The sequence below is a fragment of the Geospiza fortis genome, unplaced genomic scaffold, assembly GCF_000277835.1.
Source record: "Geospiza fortis unplaced genomic scaffold, GeoFor_1.0 scaffold583, whole genome shotgun sequence".
NCBI lineage: Eukaryota > Metazoa > Chordata > Aves > Passeriformes > Thraupidae > Geospiza > Geospiza fortis.
In genome coordinates, this window is record NW_005054588.1 from 294,331 (window position 1) to 321,095 (window position 26,765).

Below are 26,765 nucleotides of genomic sequence, written 5' to 3' on the forward strand. Positions count from 1 at the left end.
GGGATTTTATTGGCACCCTCAGAGTTGTGATGCCAGATGTGTTTGGGTTCTGAATGCAAAGGTACAGTGTTACATGGCTTCATTTTGAAGCTAAAAACTGTGTGAGATAAATCATAAAAGCAAACCTGTTTATTTCCAAGAAAAATGTGTAATGGATATAAAAGCATGAGTGTTTCAATTAAAATAATGAGTGTAATTTATCACTTAGCTCTGCTTTTCTTTGTTTTGCAGCTCATGGGGCATTCTGAATGGGATCACAAACGAGGACCCAGAGGCTCACAGGTCAGTTGTTCAGTATTTTGTGTTTGATTTTGGCTTTTGCTACATTTGAGGCATTCAAGCAAGTTTTCCATCTGAGTTTGGCAAAGTTGTTAATTTTGTTAATATTTGCAGGGTTTGGAGCAATGGAAAAAGGCATAAAACCATGGCAGCTTTCATTAATATAATTTTTGAGCTGTAATTCAAACAATTGATCCAGACAGAGCTGAGTCATGCAACAGAAAGGTTTTTTCAGTAGCAGGAGGATGGATTAGATGTATGGAGAAAGCATTTCTTACTCAGCTGTCTCCATCAGGACATCAAAGCAATGCAATTTCAAACAGCGTGGGTATGTTTTGTTTGGTGGCTTGTTTTTGGGGGGTTTTTTTAACCTGACAAACTTAAAACTTGGCTGACTTTCTCACCATGAATCCTTTCATTGTTGACCCAGGTGTTAGAACTGTGTGGGGAGGTGCAGAGAAGCCACATGTAGTCACTGGAAGGAAATTATGCCCATAGTGCTAATGGTATCACAGTCCATTTCAAAATTATCTATAGTAACTATCTCGTGTAATTATCTATTACAATTGCTGCAAACAAGACATCACTACCAGTACTGATGTTCAGGAATTTTCCTGCTGGGGTAAAATAGTCTTTCCCATCTAATGTTGAAAGAACATAAATACATTATTGGAGCTCCAGCCTTTTGTACTGGGTTTTACTTCAGGTGAAGGATTTTCACATGGATACTTTGTACAATTGACAGTCCAGAGGTGTCATAAAAGCATTAAAGGATCTATAATAAGGTGGGAAAAGAAAACTGTAGAATCATAGAACACTTTGTGTTAGAAGGGACCTTAAAGATCACCCAGTTCCAACCCCCTGCTATGGCAGGGACACCTTCCTCTGTCCCAGGTTGCTCCAAGCCCCAGTGTCCAACGTGGCCTTGGGCACTTCCAGAGATTCAGAGGCAGCCGCAGCTTCTCTGGGCATCCTGCCCACCCTCACAAAAAAAACAATTTCTACCTAACATTTAATTTAAACCTACTCTCTGGCAGTTTGAAGGCATTCCCCCTGGTTCTCTCAATACAATTCCTGATGAAGAGTCCCAAAATGACCCAGCCTTTCTGATTACCATGTGCTATCCTGTGCCCAGGCACAAAAACCAAGGAAGAAAAGGAAGAAAAATTTCATTAGAGAGAAGAAAATGTGCCTCAGTTATTTCACTGTAGCTTTAGATTCTCTCTTTTACATGACTCTGAAAATCTTCTAGATAGGAACAGCATTAAACCTAATTTAATTAAGTTCCTTCGAAGGTTAAGAGAAATTAAGGAGGTTCTGATTTTTGCAGAATAGAAAAGGCTTTTTTTATCCTTTTGTGATTCAGTTACGTTGTTGCCAGCTTGTGTGCTTTAGAAAATGCACCTGTTGTGAAAAAACAAGATCTTGCTGAAAAATTAAGGTGAGTGATGTCTTAGCTACACTTAAATACCTTAAAACCTAGGAAGAAAAAAAAAAGGGAAGTGGAATCACTGGTTTACCATAATGTAAAACTAAAATCCACGTATGAACTCCTGAAGGTATTCCATCAAGACTCATTAAAAAAGCTCTGATTCAGTGAAGGGGACTTTTTTTAGGAGCTAGTAGGTTTTCTGTGGCATGTGTTGAAACATGAGGGGAAGCTACTACAGTGCATGTCACACTCCTTAATGGCCCACTTGGAAAACATGTTCCTTTTCTGCACGTAGGAGTGAAATGCAAAGTGCTGCAGTTCCAGGTAGAGATGGATCTCAAATGAAATGCACTGGGGCCCACGGGAATTTCTGTTTGCAGCAGTTTGTCTCGTGATAAGCATCTGCAATTCAATAGAATGTTAATGGCACAAGTAAAAAGCTGTCTTTACAATATTTAACTTGCTCAGGCTTCTAGCATGACCATCACTGCGCTCCCCTTTTGAGACTGCCCACATGTATGTGTATGTATGTTGTAGGATTCCTTTTCTTTTAGAATAATTATACTATTAAGGCTGCTCTAATTAGATCGAATTATAGGTTGCCTTACAAAGAGCAGGGAGTTCCTGGCTACTTACTTGTTCTTTTTTTTTTTCCTTTCTTTTTTCATCCCTGAAGATAGCACTGCCTGTTTTTTTAAGTGTTTCGTGCTGGGAATTTTCTCTATAGGTTTGAAATGAAGCAGGAAGTGCAAAGTGAATTTCATTGCATTTCATGCTTAATTTTTAAGATTAATACATGTTAGAATCAAGAATTTAGGCATGAAACTTCAAAACTGACTTCCAAATTAAAGAAATTATGAAGTGTTTAGGAATATTTAATCCACCTAAGGAAAAGTCCCTCAAATATACACGTAATCTGTAGAACCACATCATGTGAGGGGAGATTATCCGTACATTTTTGTAATGCTGGCACGTGCCATAGGAAAGTGTGACTAGTAGAATTCATCCTTGGAATATTATTGCTCTGCAGGAAAAAAAATATGCAAATTGTCCTTTAATCATTCTGCTAGAACACAGTACACTAGTACACAGTACACTAGTACTTGGTACTGCCAGGATCTTGCAGGTGGGCCCCAGGGCACACTCTGTGCACACGGTTTTATGTTTTTACCAGGGCTCCTGGGTGTGTGGGAGTAATTTGTTGCTCTGTCATCAAGGCTTGTTTGGCTTGCTGGAGATGTAGGCGTAGCCCCAGAGTCAGTGCAATCGAGCAATCCAGCGTTGTAGAAGCAGGATGATGGAGAGAGGAACACAGGTCCAGCCTTTTTAATTCTCTGTAACCACAAAAGCTCTCGATTCTCCATCCGAGGTGCTGCGTTTTTACCCCTCCAGTTCCTAAGCAACAGCTATTTCCAGAGTGAGTGCGTCTGGTGTTGTCTACCTACTCCAGGCTCCTTCCTGGGAGGTGGCTGGGAGCTGAGCTGCTCACTGCCTCAGCTGTGCCACTGCAAGGACACAGATGCTGTAGAGGAGCAGCGCAAGCTGGGCTCAGATGCTGTAGAACAGCAGCACAAGCTGGGCTCTGGCCAGTCTCTGCCTTGCAGCTCACCAAAACTCGCGTGCCTCGGGGAGCTCTGCCATCTACAATGAAGAGCAGGAGTCAGAATTGAGGTTCTTGCCACTGGTTTGGGACAGAAGCCTTTTTTTGTCAAGTGTGGCAAAGCCTCTAGAGCAGATTCAGGAGGATGAGCCGGAAATCTCTGTCCTTGCTGAAGCGCAGGTGGGAGTCCATCCCTGCTGGGGACCAGGTACTGTGCTCTGGGAATCTATCTGGGGTGTCTGTCTGCCCTCAGGGCCACTGTAAAGAGAATTACAGTGACCTCATGGGGCTCTAGGGGCTCTCTGACCACAGTCAGAGCCAGCTGCTCATTATTTATCGTTCCCAGGATGAATGCTGCCAAACATTGGTAAAGCTGATTTTGCCAGGGCATGTGCTTGTGAAGGTGGAGATGCCATGGCAGCCCATTAATGCAGAGTTATTTAGCCAAAAAAGTCTCCCTGTCTCAAAAAGGAGACTTCCTTCAGGAATATTTTAAACAGAGTGTTAAAAACTATTTTAAACTGAGTGGCTAAGGACAATAGTAGTCTACTGTTGATGGGTTCCTTGTGCATGACTTCTTTGTGTTTCATATCTTACATACATGTGTATGTATAAAGTCATTGAGGCATTGGCAGAACCTTGGTGTTTTCAGAGTCTGCCCTCAGGGCCACTGTAAAGAGAATTACAGTGACCTCATGGGGCTCTAGGGGCTCTCTGAACACAGGGAGAGCCAGCTGCTTATTATTTGTTGTCCTTCCCAAGATGAATGCTGCCAAACATTGGTAAAGCTGATTTTGCCAGGGCATGTGCTTGTGAAGGTGGAGATGCCATGGCAGCCCATTAATGCAGAGGTATTTTACCAAAAAAGTCTCCCTGTCTCAGAAAGGAGACTTTTCTAAAGGCTTCAGGGGTATTTTAAACTGAGTGGCTAAGGACAATAGTAGTCTACTGTTGATGGGTTGGTGCATGACTTTTTTGTGTTTCATATCTTACATACATGTGTGTGTGTGTGAAGTCACTGAGGCATTGGCAGAACCTTGGCGTTTTCAGAGCCCTCTTGGTTGTTGTGTCATTCCAAGTGTGCTAACCAAGAGGAGAGTAAAGCAGATGCAAACAGAACATATGTAAACATCTGCTGGGAAAAGCAAACACTGTCACCAGAAGCAGGACTGAGATGTGATGAATGGCAGTGTGATTAGTGCATTTCCTACTTCTTGCTCCAGGCACTCCAAGATTCTCTGATTTTTTTTCAATACTTTTCTTGCAATATACAGATAATAAAAGAAATAATTACAGAAAAAATATTGGTGAGCTAACAGCTCCACTCTCTTCTCAATCATAATTCCATCTCAGTTTTCCATTTATAAAACAGTTGACTATGAATGGTAGTTTTTATCTGTAGAAAAGCGACAATTGTTTGACAGGAAGAAAGACAGAAATGCATCCCAGTTGTTGAGAAGCATCCTCCTGTGCATTTTTATTAAGAGGGAGAAGGACAGGGAAGATTATATATCATATTTTATGTTTAAAGATAAATCATGCCACTTGGAACTTTTAGAGATCTCAGACATATTAGTTGTCAAAAAAACCCCTCATGCTGTCACATTATTAGTCACAATAAAATAATAAGGCATTGTTGATTAGTGCAATTTTATTGCACTGAAAGGAATTTAATTGATCCAGATCAGTCCAGCATTCCTAAATATCCTAGGAAAAAAGAATAAATAAATGCTCTGGTAGGAAGTGAATAATTTGTGATGCTGTTTCAGTTAAAGTGCAGAGACACTAATATTATTTCAAAGGAAAGCTGGTTTTCAGCCTTACTTTTCCAGCATTTCCTTTGAATCCCTCTAACCCTAATGTTGCATTGCATCGTTGATCCTATTGAAGCACAGTATGTGGGAAAAATAAATATTCCTCACGTAGGTGTGAGGTGTGCTTGGCTGCACTGAGCTGGGCGTCAGTTCCACCATCAGTCCCTCAAGCCCTCTGAGGGGTTTAAAAGAGGGAAGGGAATTTCCCTGACCCATCTGCCACTCTAGGAGAGTAAGACCCAGAAAGTGATGCACATAAATAGAGTTTACTTGAGCATAGTGTGAGTCTGTGAGGGCTGACTGAAGGAAAATGCAGCTACTCTGCGAGGTGACATCCCCAAAGATTCAACTTCCTGAGTGCTTTAGGCTGATCCTGCTCACAAATTATTGTATAACAATAATATCTCTGCCTTTTGGTGCAAATCCATTCTTTAGTCCTTGAATGGATGCAGTCTCTTACTGTGTTCTTACATCTGCCCTTGACAAAATGACTTTACTTTTGACGGGTAAGCAGTGACATTGTAGGTTACTTCTCTACTCAGAGTAGATACAAGATATTTGTGTTAACAAATAACAAAACCTCTCCATATGGGCTTTTTGCCACCTAAAATGAAATCAAAAACCAAACAAAAAAACTAAAGGAAGGAAATAAAATCAAACTGTATAAGTGGGATATTTGTCTTGATCTTGTTCCTAGTGTAAAATGATGTGACAGGTGTGACTTTTAAGAATGTGGAAGCTGTAAGTCCACAGTGAAGTTTGATACTCTCTTTGAACATACTTTCTGGTTTTTTAAGTCATAGAGTGATTTTTATTTCTCATCTTGCACACTCTGTGTGAAATCAAATGACACCCAGAACTGTTTAGGCAAGGATGAGCAGCCTGAGAAGTAAGGGTGGAGAAAAACCAAGAGTAGTTATGATGTCTATAGGCAATATAGTTGGAGGTTGTTGGTTTGGAGTGGTTTTTTGGAGCTAGGTTGTTATATAATTTTATTTTTGATCTTTTGAGCATTGTTTGTGCTCTCAGACACTACATCACAGAGGTCTCCATGGTTTCCAGGCTCTGGTATGACAAAGGAATTTTCCTCTCATTGTTTTGTGTTTTATGGATGTGAAAGAGTGAGGAAAGTAGGTTTAACTGGCAACCTTGAATTAGATCTCTTTGGGTTTTGTTGATGAAAAATGTCTGATCTTCCTGCTCATTTTTATTTGTGGAAGATACATCTTTATCCTGGGGGTGTTTTGCATGTGTAAATTTAAGCTAAATAGTGATAAACTAAATACCATCTATTGGCCTCTATTTAACAAACTGTAATATTTCTTATTTCTTTAATCTTGATTGGCTTTGTCAATAATTTCAGAAGGAATTACCTTTATATAACTAAGGAAAGAATTTGTGAGTGTTTTTCTTTCTTGCCCATCCAGCTGTTCAGATTGCTTGCAAGCTTTCCCTGAAGTTTCAGTACAGGGGTTTGAGGAGTAATTCTCTGTAGGTTTAATTTGTTGTATGTGCCTGAGGATCTTGTTTTTAGAAATAAAAAATCCTATTTTTTTGTTCCTGAGAACTGCAACTGAGAATGCTTTCACTGAATGGATATGAATTTAAAATGCTGTGGTAGCCAGATGAGCCAGAGGTGTTAAATATTTGCTGTGATGCTGTTGAGTATTTCCACCTACCTGAAATTCCATGAGCTGTAGCCTTTGAGCATAAGGTCCTAAAACAGGAAAAATCTTCCCACATTATCCCATGATGGAAATTTCTAATTGTTTCATTGGTGGCTGTGAACTTAAAAACACAAACTAGATTTCCACAATGATGTAAGAACATGACCACCAGTTGATATATGGATTTATATACTTTATATTTTTTAATGTATTTATAGATATTTTTGTAGCTGTGGATAGTTGAACGGAATGTAATATGCAGTTCAATAAAAGTAGTAATATTTTTTTTTTAGGTAGGAATTCATGCTTACAGCAGTGTGGGCAGTGATAATGCTTTCTGTAGGATTAGATTGTGATGGGTTAGTGTAAAACCAATGAAGTGATGTTTCCCTCACCTGCCAGTGATTTACAGCACAGCTGTGCCTGAGGCAGTTTGCATGCACACTGCAATATCCTGTTCCTGACCATTGATGTGGTGGATGGGACAAACTTCCACAGGCTTTGTGGAAGGGTGCTCAGCAGCAAATGAACTCATCCTGACTGAGTCATAACTGCGAAATGATAAACCAAGGGATTTTCTGGGTTCCATATAGCATTACATCATGCAGCCTCCATATATTCACTGTGTGTTCAGTACAAAGCAGGGTCCTGCTGGGACATGTCACTGCAGTGATCCCTGTACCTAATCAAACCCCTTCTACTTTACCTGCAAACAGTTTACAATTTAAAAAAAAAGGTTTCCTGTTAAGAATGTTTTTGTGGGTCTCCACAGCTATTCATAGTTAATAAAACTTTACATTATCCTTTCATTCAGCAGACAAGCTTTCCAAGCTTTAGTGGCAGAGCAGAGATTTGCAGGGTTTGGGATGTTATGAGAAAGAGGCCTCATGACAGGGTTTTAGGTTGGTTTGGAGCTGGGGGAGGAGAGCTGCTTCTGCACAGCAGGAAAGGTGCAGAAAGCAGAGCCTGGGCTTAAGAACTGACTTAGGAAATTCCTCCTTGCTTTCTAATGCAGCAGATGAGTGATGCAGAGCAGAAAGCTATCTCACAGATATAATCTGATAGTCTGCCTCAGATTTGTCCTTGCTTCTCTTGGAGTGAGGAGTTGAGGCACAGCACTCTCTAGGGCTGTGGGACCATTTCTTTTTGTCCTGCAGGATTTCTCCCTGCTGCCCTGAGGTGAGACAGGACCTGTCACACTGGCAGTTGTGACCCAGGTGATGTGGGCAAGCCTCCTGCAACCTTCCACATCCAGCACTCACCCCTAGGGTGGAGGAAAACCTTTGAAATGCTGTCAGCCATCCTGAGAATCCTCTCTGCTCTCAAATTCTCTGTCCCAAAATGACTGGCAGGGGGACGGGAGTGGATTGGAAGCTCAGTTACAACTTTCACTCTGTCATGTCACTGTTCTTCGTACCTAAGCAGGAGCTCAACACAGATTTCCAGAAATGTTGCCATTCTTCGTCCAAACCCTTCTCCACCATTATTCCTCCCAGGTTTGCAGTGCAAGTCCTGGTGCTGGTCAGGCAGTCCAGCTGTGGCACAGAGAAGCTTGCTGACAACACTCAAATTGTAATTTCCTTTATTCAGTCAGCAAGTTCCAGTTCAGGAAGGCTGCAGTTTGTAGGATCACAGCCATGCTGCAGATCAATGCAGTTTGGAAAAGGAATCAGCACTGAAATGCACACAGGAGTGGGAAATATATGCTGGTGAAATGACTCCTTGAAGAAGCAGCATGGTAGGAGTACAAGAAGTTTGGCACAGTGCCATTTGTCTTGATATTTTGAAAAGCAGAGATAGTGCCAGAAGCTGATAATTGTCCTTTTTTCCCTTTTCTTTTTTCTTCCCCAAGCTTTTCCTCAGGCTGGGGAGTGCATGTCCTGTGGTGTGGTGCAGATCTGGATTGCCTTGGCAATTGCATTGAGAAGTGGGATTGTGAACTGTCAGCATTCAGAGCAGAGGAAGGAGAATTTTTCCATTTGGGATGATCAGACTCCTGAAACACCCCTTAATCTGCCTGAATTATTCTCTCTTTCTGGCAGTTGTCATAATGTAATTTTCAGCAGTTTTCATAATTTTAACTCATTTCTTTTCAGATCTCTGGTTTTTATATGGTGGGATTCTCTGACTAAAGCTTATATTTCTCAGTCGCTTCTATCAATTTAGAATCTTAAAGTCTTCAGGTTAAGAGATTTTGTTCATGTGCTTTTTTGGAGGTTTGGGGGTGTTTTTTGTGGTTTTGGGGTTTGGTTTGGGGTTAGGGGAGTTTGTTGGATTTCTTTGGATTTTTTTGGGTTTTGTTTTCTAGTTGCAAACTTAGGAAAAATTTGTTTGTTGGATTTAAGGGGATGGGAAATGTACTGGCATCTGATGGTTAAAGTTGCTGGCTACCTTTAAGACCCATAAACTTACAGACTTTCAGAGAGTTTACTCCCTGAAATTCAAGTCCTCTGCTTTAGCACAAGCTAGAATTCTCTGCAGGTTTTAAGGCTGCAAATTTTCTGAATTGCCAAAATTCAGGCATCTGTATGCCAGTCTCTCAAACAAAATCTACACTGAGACTGTTCTGAGACCAGAGTAGGGCACCCCAAAAGAGGTGAGTAGTTAAAAATGGGTAAAAATGTCCCTTAGTTCTCCTGGAAATGCCTGTGCTGGATAAAATCTTCCAAATACAGGCTAACTGCAAGGGGAAATGTCAGTGCAAAAGTTCAGTTTTGAAAAAGTTTTAAGCAACTGCAAACAGGGTCTTAGGAAGGGAGGGGTGGCCAAATTAATAATGACTGATACAGTCAGGTGCTTTGTAATGAAAAAAAAAATACCCCCCACATTAAAATTAGGTAGCACTGGGGCTTTTGTGATGATAGAAGACTGCATTTTAGTTCCTGACAACTATGCAAAGCTGAGAGTAGTGCCACAAGGTGTTCTTTTAATTTCCAGTAACACCTTAAATTTCACTTATGGCATATGTGCATTCCAGGTATTTTTCACCTTCCCAAGCACATTTCCTAACACAATCATTGCAAAAGTTTAGCTTCCTCTATTCAGAGATGAACCCAATTATGGAATGAATGTGATTAATGTATTTAATTTTTTACTGAGCAGGGCTTATTCCTAGTTTTCAGCCAGGGTGCTTCCACTGGCATGTTAATAGTAGCATCTCTGGGGGAAGTGGGCTGCCCTAACCTTCCTTACTGAGCTTCCACAATGCCATTGTTGTTGGAAGATGTCTTATTAACAATGTTAATGAGGACAAAATGAACTGGCTGATTTCCCTCTATAAAGGAAACTTCATTTTAAAAGCATTTTTATTAATACTGGTTTGTTTTGGATTTTTCTTCCCCCCCTGAGTTGTGTGTCCATTCTGGGGCAGATATGTATGCTTTAATTGCTGCTCTCAGGGACAGTTTGAAAGAATAAGTAAGTGAAAGTATTTCCTATTGTTCTTTCCTTACAAGAAAACATGCTGAATTCTCTAGTAGCTCATTTTATGAGTTCCCCAGTGGAAAAGCTCACAGCTGATCAGCTCTGCTCTCAACAGCAGATGTTCTTTTTCTTGACTTCAGCAGTAAGCTATAATTTTGTTCTATGTCTGACGGATCAGTGTGCAAAATTTCAAAATGAGTTATTGGGGCAGCCTCCTGAGATTTTTGAATAAGCTAGAGCTGGAGTAAATCTTCAAGTCAAGTCATAAAAAAGAAAATTTCATACGGGGTTTGATTTTAGAGATCAAAGGTTCGTTGTGTAATGGCTCTGCATTGCTCCATTTTCAATTCCTGAATAACCTTGAATGTGACAAGAGCAGTAGGAGTTCTTACAGTCTATAAAGGAAGGCTGGAGATTAAAAGATGTTGAACCTGGAGTTCATAATTATTAAGTTGCTGGTCTTATGCAGGGCTAGAAAAGCTACTGGTTATGGTGAATAGAGGAGAGAGAGAGGCGTCAATTACTGAACTGCAAAAAGATAAAAAAACCCCAACATTTAGCATGAGAAAGGTGTCGTTTTTGGACAGACTGCACCCTTAGAAAGTGTGCAGGTGGTACAGAACCAGGGGAGTGGCTGCTGCAGGGGGTGGTGATGCTGCCGTTCAGGGGGACAGCTGGAGAAGGGGGCCGGCAGGAACCTTATTAATTAATGGGGACACAAGGGGAGAAAGTGCTCCCACACCTCAGGAGACACACAGGGGCTGGATGGCAGGGAACAGCTTGGCACAGAAGCACCTTGGGGGTCATGGTGGACACCAAGCGTGTCCTTATGGCAAAGAAAGCCTCCAGCTTCATGCTGGGCTGCACTGGGAGTTCCAGCAGGCTGAGGGAGGGGATCCTTTGGTTCAGCTCAGCACCAGGGAGACACATCTGGAGTGCTGGGCACAGCTGTGTGCTCTGCAGGACAAGACACAGAAATACTGCAGTGTGTCCAAAACAGGACCAGAGAAGTGGTTAAGGGGCTGGAGCATCTTATGAGGAGAGGCTGAGAGAGCTGGGATTGTTCAGCCTTGAAAAGAGAAGGCTCAAGAGGATCTTGTGAATGTGTATGAATATGCGATGTGAGAGTGAAGGAGATGGAGCCAGACTCTTTTCAGGGGTGCCACTGGATAAGAACCCAGTGGGTACAAGCTAAAATACAAGAATTCCTGTCTAAAAATGGGCAGGAACTTGTTTAATCTAAGGGTGACCAAGTGCTGGTCACGTGGAAAGTTTATGGAGCTTTCATCCTTTGATTTCTCTCTCTTTGTTTTTGCCCTGAACCCCCCCTGCCACAAACACAAAATCCATGAGGAGGCAAAAAAAAAAAAGCTGTAGATGGAAAAGTGAAGCCAGGAAAAAATCTTGCCAAACAGAACTGAGGCTATATTAAAAACCAGCTACCAAGGTAGTGATTTAAAACATGTAATCCCTTTTCAGACTACATGGATAGTGCTTTGATAGAAATCCAGATAACCTTTCTGTTTCCAGTAACTTTGCTTCTGAAGCACAAAAAAATGAGGAAAACATCATTGTTAATGCTGTCTATGCTTCTCTAAAAATGAGGAAAATGTCATTGTTAATACTGTCTATTCTGGTATCTGAGAAACAAATTGGAGATTTTCTGTCATGTACAGTTCTGAAAGTTGATATGCCGGTCTCATATACATGCCCTTGGCTTCAGAGCAACCCCCACGCATTCAGCATTTTCAGTTTTCCAGGATAGGGGGACCTGAATCTTCAAAGTTAGGTGATGGATGTGAACAGAAATGTGGAATGGCAATAAGCTTTTGTGTCATATTACCATGGACGAATTTTTATAGGTGTCTAAAAATAATAACTCTGTACATATTGAGATTGTGTTTTAGGACTCCTGGAGGGCTTCATGTGCTTGCTTCTTTTAAATTAACAGTTGGAGTTGAGTGAACAATCTGCAAATAATTATTTTAGATTAAATTCTTCATTAAAATGCAGAATAGGAGGGGGGCTTAGCTGACAAGAGAAGCTGCAGTACTGCTTTCTATTCCTTACAACTCTGTGGGATGTGAAAGTGATGAACAGCTGAAGTCAATGATTAGAATCTTCAAGGATCAACGTTGCCTTTGAGACAGCTCTGTCTCAGAATGTGATTTTGCTGGGATTATGATGTGGCTGCATTTTCATCACAGAAACAGCCCCTGGACAAGCTCACCCTGTAGGTTTTGACTCGTTTCCATGCAGATAGTAGTTGTTAAAATGCAGGATTGTACCTGTAGCTCTTGTGTGTAGCTGCCACCTCCTGTCTTACAAACAGACACCAGGTTTGGGTTTTGAGGTACTGTAAGGTAGTAATTGATGATGGAGGCTGCTTGGGGGTGGTGGGGGAGCAGCACAAGGCACGGGGTGTCCTTCACCAAAGGACAGTGGCCAGTGTGACAGAGGATCAGCAGCTCACTGGTGATGAGCTCCCACAGCATTTCTGGGCTCATGCTGAGCAGTGCACATTTTCTCCTGAGGATCAAGTGGAGCATGGAAGAGGAGGAAAAGTAGAAGCTGAAATAGAAGTGCTTTGAGTGGTGTGAACATGTAAGGCACACAGATTTATCCTGCACCACTCACAGAGTAAATCCCTTCATCTCTTGAATGGGATCTCTCCCATTGCCTTTGGGGCTGCATTGACAGCACCTTTCTTTCAAGATTCTGATGCCCTTTCTCCAACCCCCTTCACCCCCCAACACTGAGTCCTAAAGTTGGGAAGAAGAGAGTGGAAAAGTTATGCAACTGGGCACTGAATTCCTGAGATGCTCAAGGTTCTATTTTTGTTGCTACAGGCATCTGAAAAAATGTACTTCCAATATTTTGTTTTGGAATTATTGCTGGAGTTCTGAAGTCCAGGAATTTTTAACAAGTCCTCACCATAGGAGCAGAAAGAAACAAATCCAAGATATTTTAATATGGCACACATAGTTCTGTTGTTGCCAAAGGGAAGTGCTCCACTTAAATGTCAGGACAATGTTAGCAACAACTGACCCAAGAGAAGTGAGCTGGGGATCCCAGTCCAGTTTCTAATGGTTGAGTGTCTTTCACTGAAAATTCTACCTCAGTTTTTTCAGGTTTGTGGATGTGGAATCTGCACTCTGCTTGTTTCTTCAAGTCAGGCTTTTCAGAGTCCTTGTAGATGAGCCTTTCTTGGTCAGCATGCCTTGTGTGCTCTCGAAGGAACCACTTGAGATGGCAGTCACATAAAGGCACAGAACAATTTCTGGGTCAGCCCTTTCTCCTGGTGGTATTTCAAAGTGCACCTCCTATTTCTCTTTAATTAGAGATTGGTGTCTCTTGATACCAAGTGCCTTTACTAGGGAAATAATTAGACAGCACTATTTTAACTGATGTGATTCTTCTCATCATCTCATTTCATCTCCTCTGGAGGAAGGTTCTCTGTTTCTCTCACTTGCCTGATCGCCCCTCCTACTATGAAGCCAATCTGTCCCATTCATACTCCCTGCCATGTTGCAGTAACATGTCAAAAGACTTTTTTGGCCATTGCCACGAAATAGGAATTTAACTTAGCCCTGCAAGTTTCTCATACTGCCATAACATTTTCTATGTGTGTTGATAATGGGTCTGGTTTAGATGCAATTTTTTCAGCTCAATGATATGATTGTTATTTTTCCAGATAATTCTTTGGAGTCCCCAGCTTGACTACTTCGTTTCACTTGCAATGCCTGCCTAGTCCTTTATGGATATTGCTGGGTTCTCTATCCAGACTGGAATTCCAGACATGTTTTCAGCTGTCCAGAGTGCATATCAACATTTAGTAACTGATCTTCACCTCCACATTTGATGATATTTCTTCTGTATTAGGGCCTGTGTCCCCTTTTTGTTTTTCCTTAAGAAAAGTTGAAATGCCTCTTTATTTTTCAGTAATTAGAAGCCTAGTTAGTGTATAGTTTGTGCCTGGGAGAATACTGGCAGATAAGGATCAGGGGCTGTACCAGGGCAGGAAGTTTTCACTTCCCACCTTTGCCCTGGACCCCAGGGAGACAGCAGACTTCTCTAAGGGTGTCTGCTCTCCATTTTGGGCCTTCTGTTCCTTCTCCTATGACAGTAACACATCTTCTCTTCTTTATGGAAGCAGTTTTGATGAAGGGCATGGGCCACCTTAGCCTTGGTGACACCTCTCCACTGGATGAGCTATCACTCCTGCATCAGTGCCTGCTCTGTGGTCATTCACTGATGGCTGAACCTCATCCTGACAACCTGAAATGCAGAATTTTTGAGTTTGGGCTGGTTCTTGTTGCTAGTCTTCAGGAGTATAACTTTAGCTTCTGTACTGAATTTTTTCCCTTTCCTAAGACCAACCTGGTCTTGGAGAAACTCAAAAAGTGATCCCTGCACACTGATATATCCTCCTGGTGGATTCCCCAGAATTTCTGTCACTAATTTCCTCAGTGGCAGCAGCAGCCAGACTAACATCTGGTGCAGGTAACAGAAACACCAAAAGTGTGGAAAAGCAGCCTGTGGATGGCAGTGGGGAAGAGGACAAGGGGACTGACACTGAGTCTGTCTCTGCTGTCTGGAGAGCTGTAGTGACAGAAGTGCATCTCATTCAGCTGCACAGAGGAGACATTCTGGAGGGTCTAATGACAGAAATGTGCAGTCTGGACTGGCAGGTGAACCTGCTGTGTGTGGTGAGTTTGATAAACAAAGAGCAAGGCAGAGGTTGAGCAAAATATGTTTAGTGAGAAATTTGCATCGTGTATGGATGGTGAAAAACTGTAGCATTCTTGGAAAACTGCAGAGCAAGAATTCTTAAATTAGGCTTACAGTGCTCTCTATATATGTTCTATATAGAATATATATACTGATGATACGTACATATATAGATTCTAGCTAGCAAATAAAAATTGAGTATAAAAATGGCAAAACTGAAAAAGACAGAGGCATTGTGCTTACTATATTTGTGCTTTATGATTTAATGTAGGAGAAAAAGGGAGGAGTAAGAATTCCAGTTTTAGAGAACAAGAGCTGAGTTTCCATGACCTTTTTCCCTCCTGAAGTTGTACTTAATTCAGCTATTTGGAAAAGTAGTTGAAGAAAAAGACAGGAGGAATATTCCATCTTGCACAAACATGGACAGAAAACAGAAGCCTCCTCCAGGCAAATAGTCTCTGGAGATGCAGTAAATTGCCAGTCATCCATCTCTCTTTCCTGGATTACCTGATGTATTGGAGCAGTTAGAGAGGAATCTGCTGCTTAAGTGCAATCAATAATTTGCTTTTATTGCTTTATTTTTCTTATTACAACTTTGAGGTCGTGGTTGTAGTCGGGAGCTTACCCTGACACTTCGCTGAGATGTGCTTTCTTTTCAAAATCTAGTGTTTAAAGGGAGAGCAAGGAACACTTTCAAGTGCCAGCTGAATGGCAGAAATTATGACTAAACTCCAGTAATTTTAATGCCTTTTAGCCCACACCAGATTATGAACCTGCGTTAGGAGGGTTTCCCACCAAACTGTGTTTGCTGATGTGGGAGCTGGTGCTGGACACAAAGTCCTGCTTTTGGCAGAGGTTCTCCAAGGCATTTCTGCCAGAGGCTCAGCTCAGAGTGGCAGCATTTGAGCATCTGATATGGAAGGACTTAACCTTGTGACAGCCCATAATATATACCTTAAGGATTAGCAAAGGGATGGGATCTCACATCCTTTCTCAGGTGCTAAGGTTATCACATACTGTGGAACAAATCTAGAGTTGGGTGCAGCTTTTTTTCTGTTCTTCTCTCAAGATGGAATTTCTTTAGATTTGCATTTTTTTCTGAGTAATGTTTTAATAATATATTTTTCATAGGTATATGGACAGACTGTATGGGGAGGTGGGAGGGAGGTGGGTGTCTGCTGCATTTAAAAAGCTGTCTTATATAATGCAAAAAAAATAAAGCATGAGGAAATGTATCATGTCTTTGTTACAAAGACTTTATCTGCTGTTATTTGGATCTGATGTATCAGGAAAATGTGCTCTGGAGAACAAATTAGAGGTTTGGTGCTTGTGCTGGGCTGTTGTGTTCCAAGACTGGCCTTGGAGAAAGCAGAAGCAGCATCATTGCAGGGCCTGAATTTTCAGCTTTGGAAATTACTTCTTAAGCATGAAACACGTCTGCACTGTTGGATTTTGAAACCAGTTCTTATTTTTTGCTCTCTCCCCAATAATCAGGAAGATTTCTCCCTAACAGTCTTGTGGAGAAGTACATGCAGGTCTGCAGCTCAGCTCTCCTGGCTCTTCAGCAATCTGCAGGACTTCTGTCCAAGTTTGAGGAGTTTTCAGAGGAGTAATGATTTCTTGGATTTCTTACTTTAAGCGATATTAAAACTTTGGATTGAATCATTTTATTATCTTTTAACAGGAAAGGCAGAAAGTTAAATCCTAGAAAAGATCAATTGCTCCCTTTTGGGGCACAAAGTACTGATGAAGGAGATCAGCTAGGCAGTGCTCCTCATGTAAATGCCATCATTTAGGTTCCCATGGCTTGCAATTACAGCTTAAATGGGTTGCTCCACAGGCAAAAATCTAATTAAACCTAATTATCCAGTAATTAAAGTTTCACACCCTATATACACTCCAGTTCCCTAATCCCTGTCACCACTGGAAATCCATGGAGAGCTGGACAGCAGAGGAGGTGACCACTGACCTCATGTTGAAGCCATTCCCTCTCTGCTTCTGAGGCCATACCAAGCATCATCCCTCATGAAAACTGATGGTCGTCTAAAGAAGTTTGGCCAGAGTTAAAACAGTTTTGGCTTTTATTTTGCTGTCAGCCTTGTCTGAGAGTGGCCAAGAAGCTTCAGCTGTTTTCAGGAGAAGGTATCTCGGGGGGTGACAGCAAGAGGGGTACCACATGATGGACTTTATTTTGCTAAAATGCTGCCAATACGTAATCAGGGCAGGTGATATGCCAGATATTTTGTATTTATTACTCTATTACAAGTAACTGGTATTTCCAGCCAAGAATGCCTAGTTGACACATGAGCCCATTTGGGTAATTTTTTTAGCTGCTGTGCCTTGTAGTTTAACGTATGTGGGAGCATACAGTACTTCCAAGGGTGCTCATTAATTGTGGATTAGCATATATTTGTAATTATTGTCTTAATTACTTCCTTGGTTGAATGTAAAATGAATAACATACATGGTAGCATTCATGTAAAATGCATGAATTAAAGAACAGGATCTTTGGGAAGAAGTTTGGCACTTCCCAGCAGGAGGACAACTAAAAGAATAAATTTCTTTTCTTTGATACAGAACATCATTACTTGCTGCTACAGTAGGCACAAATTTCCTTTGACATTCCCACTGAAATTAGATCACCTTCCTTCCCTCTGTTTTCTGATAAAATTTGTAAAATTCCATTACATTAAAAAGAACAAAAGGAACATGCGACCACAGCAAAGAGGCAAAACAGATTTCAAAGCAGATAATATCTTTTGTGCTGCTTAAATGCTTCTGGACTCCATGGGAGCCCATTATTGGACACAGTCTAAGTCTTCTTATTTAAACTATTTTATTAGAAATAGGAGCAAAATATTTTTAACTGCTTTCAAAGAGAAGTGGTGATCTGATAGAGGCTCTGAATTCTTAGACATACTCTGTTGTTGTGGGGTGTGCTGGTTTTTGGGGGAGGTAGCAGGGGGCATTGGAAAGGTTTCCTGAATAGAATAGATGCAGTATAGAAGAATCCATTTCTTTGCCTCCGTTTTAACCTCTTCCACTTCTGATTTGCTTAGCCTCCAAATGACTGTGACTAGTCACTACTTGTGTTTTGGGGTTTATGGGGTTTTAGAGGTTTTTTTTTTTTATTAAAAAACTCCAAACAGTGTGAAGTTTTTTTACAGTGAATGCAACTAAAGAATGTAGGCAGAGGGTGCAAAACAAATGTTTTTGGACTGAGCTGGCACACTCTTAATTTTAAGATTAAAGGGTTCTTGTAGTGTGGCACTGTTGTTTCCTTCCTGACTTACCAAACTCAACCTGTTTTGGGAAGTATTGATTTTGGCAGTACGCTTGTGCAGACGCAAGTGAGTTGGCTTTGTACTGGGAGCAGTTCAGCCTGAATCAGGTATCCTCAATAACATATCCAATTTCTCAGCTCACCTGGCTTGCCTGCTTCCAGCAATGAAGAGCTCTTCCCTGCTTAGCTTCTCTGTGCTTCACTACATCATTCCCTAAGCATCACTGTTGAGGCATTCAGCATCTGTTTTATGTCAAGTGTCCGTGGACTTGATGATCTCTATCTGCTCAGCTATTTACTTGCCTTTGTGTTTTCATTTTTCCCCTTTTACATATGAGACACTTGGAAAAGGATTAGCAGCACTCATGTGAGGAATACATGGATGGTGGATATAGTTCATAGAACATAGACCAAATTCTGTCTCAAAAGTAAACAAAGCACCCATCCCAACACAGCTGTGAGGAAAGTGCACATCCCAGAAAACCCTGTGCAGAAAGGGCAGTGGGCAGATTGCTTCCCTGCTCTGCTGTGGTGTCAGCTGCTGCCTGAGCGCCCCCTAAACACCCAGCCCAGCTCACACACAGATTTTAACAAGAAAGGAGTGATGCTTCCTTCCAAAGTGCTCCTGGCACAGCTCTGCCTTCTCCTTCTGCTCTCCCTTGCATGCATACAAAAAGCCTTCTGAAGGAGGGAGCTAGGTTTAATCCTAGCCATAAACTCTCCCCAGCACTGCCCCCGTAGCCAGCTGCAGGGTGTTCGTCAGGGATGAAGCTGTGGGAGCAGAAAGAAAGCTGCCTTTCATTTACCAGCCTCAGATGACGTAGCAAGATGTCAGGAAAATCATTCAAAATCTGCTAACTGACCGGAGCTGCTGAGTTTTTAGCAAAGTAGGAATGGTATGATGTTGTTCTGGCACTGCTCCTTTTCCCGTGGTAGATGTGCTGTAACTCTTTTTTGGAAAGTGTCTGTGTTTTGCATGTCAATGTGCTAATCAAGTTTTAGGTAAATGGAGACACAAAAGACTTAGTCATTGCTTCAGTACCTGTCTCCAAAAGCTCAGTTCCAGCTGCATGAACAAACACTTTGCTTGTACATAAATCCCCTTTCTGTACCACAATTTGTGAAGCACAAAATAATTTTCCCTGGGATAGTTGTTTGGATTCTTTTTTCCCTGTATTATTTCAGAAGGGGAGAAGTGCCAAAGAGTTTGTGTGCCTGGATGTGTATGAGTCAGTGCCTGAATGCATGTTTTATTCATCCCTTCATTCTCAGACTGGGGATACTGTGGCACCCTCAGGCATGACCCAGGTGCATCTGTGCCACTGTCCAAGTGCTCTGGTGCTTCACACCAAACCTTTTGTCCACTGCACTTCTTTTTGAAGCTGCTGTGTAGCTTGGTTTTTAGAACATTTAAGGTTTTTGCTGACCTTCCTAGAAACAAAAAACTAAAACCAAAACCCCAAAACACAACCAAATCCCTCTCCCATCCCTCCCACTGAATTAGAAAGGAACCAAGACTAAGAAGGAGATAATGCTGAGAGGGGACACACTGCTTTGCAGAGGAGACTGTACAGAAAGGGAAGAGCAAAATTTGGAAAAAAAAAAAAGATGTTATCTCCCTGTCTCTTCTTTCTGCCAGTTCAGGATTGATCTGTGTGGGCTCTCCTGTGTCACTCTCCAGTCAGAAAGCAGTGGAAGTGAGCACTGCTGCTGTCAGATGTCTTCCACCCCCTTCTTATTCTCTTACATTGAATTTAAATATTTTGAAAGTTAATACACTTAAATTCACACACAGAGATTTTAACAAGAAACCCAGGTTTGTGGGTTTCAGTGTAAACCATTAGAATGCCAAGTAACTGAGGTTAAATTTTTGAATGGCTGTTTATGCCAACAGTTTATAAGAGTGGAGGAAATAAACCTTTCTGTGCAGCTTTCCTAACAGAAAGTGTGACTTAAGCCAACAGAAATGTGCAAATACATAGCTTAGTGCCAAACCTGCCTGACATGAATTGGATTTATTATACACCAGACAAAAAGAAATTCAAACACTCACTTCAGGCTGTTTTCTGTGCTGAGGTTTGAGTAGGGGGCGTTGTGTGCAATCTGTGTGCGATAAACTGCTTGGGAAATTAAACTTTGGAAGAACCTCCCCCACCTGTGACATTTTTTGCTGTCAGGCTCATGTGATTGCCTGCCTTTGGAGTGTGGGTGAACTTTGTGAACCCTGACATTGCAACTCTGCTCAGTGTCACAGCTACAGTATGTCAGGCTCATAACAAAATAAACCTCCCACCGGAAACAACTTCACTTTGAAGTTCACAAGCTTGCTCTAGTCTTGGTTTTAAAAGAGCAGTATCATATATCAAATGCACTGAAAAGTTATTTCAAGCTACTTTCCTATGATAAAGCACTATGGTTTGGCCACTGCTGTAAGTGCAGATGTATTCATTGGCATTCCAGGCTTTGCCAGCACTTTATTTTATTTATGGCTTGCTTCATTCTGCTTTATTTTTAATAAGTGTTGGTAAAATCTGTCACATTGCTCCATGCTAAAGACTTCAGCACAGTGGTAAATTAAATTTAAAACTTTTCACAATGATATATGTGTTAGATTGGATGGCACAGGGTGAGGAATTTTAGAAAGAATTTGAGATGGGGCTTCTGAATTGGTTTTGATGATACAGTTTATTTTTCTCATCTTTTGCATAAGAAAGAAAGATGAGTTTGGCTCACATTGTTTTAGCATAGCTCAAAAGGTTCTAAAATCCTTAGTTATAAGACTTTTTAAAGATTTATTAATTAGTAAAACATTGCCAACAAGGATATTTATGTTTTTGACTTACTCTTTAAATATTTTGTCTTATAGACTTATACTACAGTGTAAGATTTCTTGATTAATCATGTTACGACACACAAACCTACAGTACTACATTCTAAACTCCTTGTTTACCTCTATGACTGCTTTTATGTCTTAAACTCTAAAACTCTAAACTTTCTCCTACTTAACATGTCTCTGCTTTAAACTATAAATCCCCTTCTAACACTTAAGTTTAGAAGCCTTTTCCAAAGTCTCAAATCAAATCCTGTGTTTAATTCTAAGCTTTAGCTTACAAGTCGAAAATTCTGAGAATTCCTCACATTTCAGATTCCAGCAGCACAGCAGAGAACTCAGGGGTTAGCAAAAAGGCAGGTTCACAAATGTGAATTAGCTACCCTTTGTCAGAAATAATTTTCACCTGATGAAATCAGAAAGCAAAAGCAGTAAATGGCAAAGCTCAGCTGCCAGTCCAGCATTTCTCTCCATCAGCTGGCACTGGATGCACTGACAGGGTTCCATTTGCAATGGCCCCATCTGGTGAGATGCTTGACTGTAAGCACAGTTTGCAATCTGCACGTGGTTTTTGTGGTTTCCCATTTCCCTTGAAATCCTTTCTGTCTTCTTGTGGTGATAGTGAAAACGTGGCTACAGTACATTCTCTCAAAATAATTATAATTGTACACAGCTCTGCTTAGGTTCTGAAGGCTGCTGTAAAGGTAGTTCCCTAGTATGGGAAACAAATTTGGTCATACCATTATGAAGTAACACAACTGAAGTAAACACCTGCTTAATTTGCTTGATGGGAACCTATGTTTCTAATTTTTTTCTTTTTTTTTTTTTTTTGAGGTGGTAAGATCATGCTGTCTCAGAGATCCACAAGGATCTTTGCAAGGTTTTAATGTAATCAAATGACCTGTAATTTCTCACCACTGCTGATCCTAGTACAGCGATTTTATCTGGAGCCTTTGTAATTTTTGTTCTTCCCAGGACATTACCACCTTTGTACTTTCAGCCTAGTGGAAATACTTAATTCTCTTGTTCCATAATGGGCTGTAAAAATGTGAGCATAGCACCTGCATTGGAAACCTTTGGTTGAGCTTCTGATTGTGATCTATGCTGCTGTGGTAAAATCTGTGGAAGTGCCCCCAGGTGAGGATGCTCAGCCTTCAGAGGAGGGCAGTGAGGGCTCCACAGGACCCTTTCACACCCTTGGTGAGCACACTCTGCTCTCAGCTCCACCAGTGGGATGGATAAAAGGGCACCTTGTAAGATCTGTAGCCTCAATGCATGGAGCTGTGTGGCATTCACATTCTCTGAAAAAATCCCTTTGCCTGGGATTTTTCTCCTGGGAAGCTGAGAAGCTTCAGAGAAAAGGGAAACAATTCTTATCTCATTTGTTTCTCCTGTGTTGTGCTCGCATGTGGAATGTGTTTGGAGATGGTTTACCCACAGGTGATTGTTTCATTGGATTCTGCTGTGAGTTGTTCTGACTCAATGGCCAATCAGGGCCAAGCTGTGCTGGGACTCTGGAAAGAGTCATGAGTTTTCATTATTATATTTTTTAACAATTACTAAATATTCTTTCTGCACTCTTTAGTATAGTATAGTATTCTTTAATATAATATAGTATTATGAAATAATAAATCAGCCTTCTGAGAACATGGAGTCAAATTCATCATTCCTGCCTTCGTTGGGGCATTTCCCTGCAAATACAATAGGCTGGGATTTCCTTATTCTGCCTTCCCTGGCTGGCTCTGCAGTGGCTGCCAGGATTGTGTCAAGGGCACATTCTTTCCACTGCCAGAGGTGTTTACTGTGCTATCAGCTGTGAATGGGGAAACAGAGCCCTCAGCAAGGGGCTGGCACACAAACAGGGACAGAGGAATCATCTCCAGTGGCCTGATCACAGACATGGCCCTGGGTTTGTATTGGTTTCTCTGGGGCTGGATTGAAGGCACCTGAGACAGTAATTCATGTTCACACTCAGGTGTTTATTATTTCTTTTCAGTAAAACAGTCTCACTCCTGTGAGTTTGGCAGCTTTTCATTAGAAGGCACAAAATGGCCAACAAGCTCTTTTTCCAAGGTCTTTTAAGACTAAACTATCCAATTAAGAACTGACACCTGGATTATTTTCCCTTTTAACCCAATAACTGATCCCACAGAGCCTGCAATGCAGACTTTTCTGCCCAATTACAAAATCTCACCCAAACCGAAGAAGAAGCAGAAAGATGACACCCTGTGCCCTCCATCTTGCTTCCATCCACAACATACTAAAAATCCCAAAACCTCAATTTCTCACCAAGTGATACACCTACGCTACTCTCTATAATCTATTTCACACTTTTGTGGGTTCCAGTCTATCTTGAAGTCTGGGAAACTTTCTCCATGGATGAGGATCAAAGTCAGTGCTCCCCCGGGGGTTAGGGCACCCCGAAGCAGAGAGAGAAATATTCCCAGTGCCCTGGGTTTCCACAGGTTTATATTATTTTTTTGATTGACAACTCAATATTGAATTCAGGAGCCTGAAATATTTTTTAAAGCCTTTCAGCTCAGCTTAACTTCAGTTGAGAGCAGTCCTTCAGTGCAGGCAGTCACCTGCCAGCCTGCTGTGCTGGTTTAGCTTGCTCAGCTCTAGTCTCCAAACTGAAATATGGAAGGATCTCCAAAAGAGAAGAGGGCAGTGAAGGGGCAAGGGGCTTCTCTGAGCCCTGAGCAGAGACTTCAAGTGGGAAGTCTGCAAGTAGTTGGAACAGCAGAGGAATTGCCCCAAAGAAATTTTCAGAGGTACCCGGCAGGGGAAGGCACACCACTGATTAGAGAGAGAGATGACTGACTTGGAGAGCAGAAGCATCTGGAAAACAGGAAATAGCATTAGGAAATGCTCCCCATGCAAGAACAAACAAATATTTGTACAGGAGAATCTGCAAGTGGCACTGCTTTCCTCCCACACTAGGTACAGTTGCCAAAGTGATGGGCTCCCTCTGAGTAAGGCACGTTTAATGTATGCACACTGGATGGCAGTGTGTGAATAGCCCCCACAAACCTTGAAAATTAGATAAATTTGACAATTCTGAATTTTTGGCTATCTGTCTGGACATAATGTGCACGAGAAGCTGCAAGTTTATTGGAGTGAAGCTGGTAAGACTTTCTGGGAATGTCTCTACAGCCATTTCTTTTCTTAGCTGAGCAGCTCCAGGCTCTGCAGCAGCTTCAGGAAGCAAAACACACGCTTGTCATACAGACACAGGGAGGACAACTTTCTTTGAGTGGGTGATTGGAATGGATGGAGAGGCATCTTGCTGATTTTGGAGATAACACAGTCCCCACGATGACCGCTTAGGTGTAGGGGCTGTATTTGCCATGAGTTCATTGGAATATTACCCTGGGACCAGTGGAAGAAGGCCTGAAAATTTCTTATTTATTGCTGAGCTTTATAAGCTTTACTGGAGAGTCCTCTAAGCAGAATCACAGGGTGGGACTCAGTTGTGAACTCTGAAAATTGTTTATATTTGAAACAGACATGATGTGATGCAGACCTGAGAGATAGGAGGAGAATCCAGAAAATCTCTCGTCTGTCATGCGTGTAGCTTTAAGCTTATTCTCTTACATTTTCAAGTGGAGGCTTAATACCTATAAAATTATGGAAGGATGGTTTTGTTGTTTATGCATTTTATGGAGTCAATAAATAAACCTTAAGCAGAAGTGATTAAACCTGAAATGGCAGCAGGGAATTGCTGTATCTCTTCTCCATCCTCTGATTCATTCCTAAGTCAGGATTTACGACTAACTCAATTAAATACACACTTTCTGCATAATTGCCCATGTGCTAGCAGAAAGTAGTCAGTTGTCAGGGATTTTGTTCATTTCTGGGTTGGCTGCCTGAGAACATAAGGAATTGGGAAGAAACTGTGGAATTACCCATAAATTTTCTTAATTGAATTGAGCATAAGCTTTCAAGCTTAAGATGTGAGCAGGAAAACTTTCCAGTTTCCAGGCAGATCTGTCTCCTTGCAATTATTTACACAGTGCTGCTTTGACTTGCTGTTAAAAAATTACACTGGGGCAGAGATTAGGAATTCAAAGAGCAGTTTTGTAAGGAAAATGCCTCAGTTTCATTCAGTAAGAGGAGATGTGTTAAAGGAGGGGGAGAAGGGGGGCAATGAGCAGGGCAGAGAAAAAGGGCTATTACTTCAGGCAGGTTTGAATATTCAGTCAAGGAAATCTTGAAGAAGTAGAGCCTTTAGAATGTACTTAGTTACAATATTTTGGTGAGACAAGTGAGAGCATGTGGCCCTAGATGATAGGGCAGCCTCCTCCTTCTCTCCTCATCATCACCCATCCCGTGTGGTTCTCATTTTTTTGAGGAATAGTGTTGAAGGGATTGTATTTCTGTCACAAAGCTACTGTAAAATTTCTAATCCCTTGTTAAAAGCAACTTTTGAGCTCCTTTTTTCAGGGTTTAGATGTCCCTCATGGAGAACACATCCATCCTTTTAAAGTTTGTGTTAAAGCAGTGCTCTGCTGCCCTTTCCTGCATTTCAGTGTGAGTTGTTAACTGAGATCAGAGATGACTGAAGAGATCTCTGATAACAGGAAAATATACTTCAGTGCAAAAAGATACCTGCTTCCTTTGCATGCACACGTATTCATAGTATTATTTTAGCTCATCACAGGTAAGGTAACTTACATTACTGACTTAAAATATTGACATTTTTCATGAAAATGCAGCAAATTTTCTGTTCCAAATAGCATGTAACTTAGGAGCAATAATATACCTTCTATTAAATGTAATTTAAAATTAGTACCTGCAGCTTATAATATTTTCCCCACAGGATCTGGACATCTGTCCTTTATGATGTTGAATTGTGTTTTTATTTATTGATTTTGTCTAAAAATAAGTTTTGTACATTTAAAACTAATTTTAAGTATAAAGAAAGGAAAAGAAGTGTAGAATTTGTTGCACATCCTTTTTTGTACATCTTTGGTCTTTTCTGTCTTGCCACAATGAAATGTTGGTGTCAGGTTTTATTTAAACTAGCACAGAATTTCTTTCAGCGTGTTCCAGATCAGTGTGCAAGAAGTTGTAGCCAAAGCAACCAAATGAGTGGTGCATCTTCCCCAGCCTGCATGCTGGAAGTTTTGTGTCTTTCCCTGTAGTGTATGCTGAGAAATTCATTCCTCACGTTCCAACTTCCAGCACCTGGCAGTGAGCAGGCAGAGTGGGAGAGGAGGATGCAGTGCTCCCTGTGTGCTGCTTGGCAGCGTCTCTGAGCCCTGCCTGCCAGGGCTGCTCAGCAGGGTAAAACACAGGCAAGGGGTGAATTTTGCTGCAGTGCTGGTGCAGAATTCCTGGCTCTGGGCTGAGGTTTGCAGTAGCAGCAGCCTGAAGCACACACACACACCGTGGAGCTCTGCATTCCTCCCCCTCCCGCCCAAGGCTTTTGCTTTTTTGGGGGAGGTGGTGGTTGTTTTTCTGTGCCTGCTGACGTCAACAAAATTGCCAGATGGCATTTCAATGCTTTGCAAAGAGACAGGAGCCTTTTATTACCGGGGTCACGTGGATCCCATTCATTTGCATTCCCAGAAGTGGGCTAAAGCTTTTGCTCACTCTGTAGGCAAAGAGTGCTCTGCACCTTCCAGGGACCCAGAGGGCCTTCTGTGGGATGTTGCTGCCTTGGGAATCCTTTAAGGGATGCAGAGATGAAGGCTTCACTTC

The 26,765-nt window shown here is 41.5% G+C and overlaps 1 protein-coding gene across 1 annotated transcript in view; it reads left to right on the plus strand.

Annotated features, from left to right (window-relative positions):
* Positions 1-233: 233 nt before the first annotated feature.
* Positions 234-26,765, plus strand: part of PDE3A (phosphodiesterase 3A) — a 71,718-nt gene continuing 45,186 nt past the window's right edge. Inside the window, exon 1 of the mRNA XM_031064417.1 lies at positions 234-282. Within this exon, the coding sequence (XP_030920277.1) occupies positions 235-282 (48 nt within the window). The 5' untranslated portion in view covers position 234. The remainder of the gene's footprint in view (positions 283-26,765) is intronic.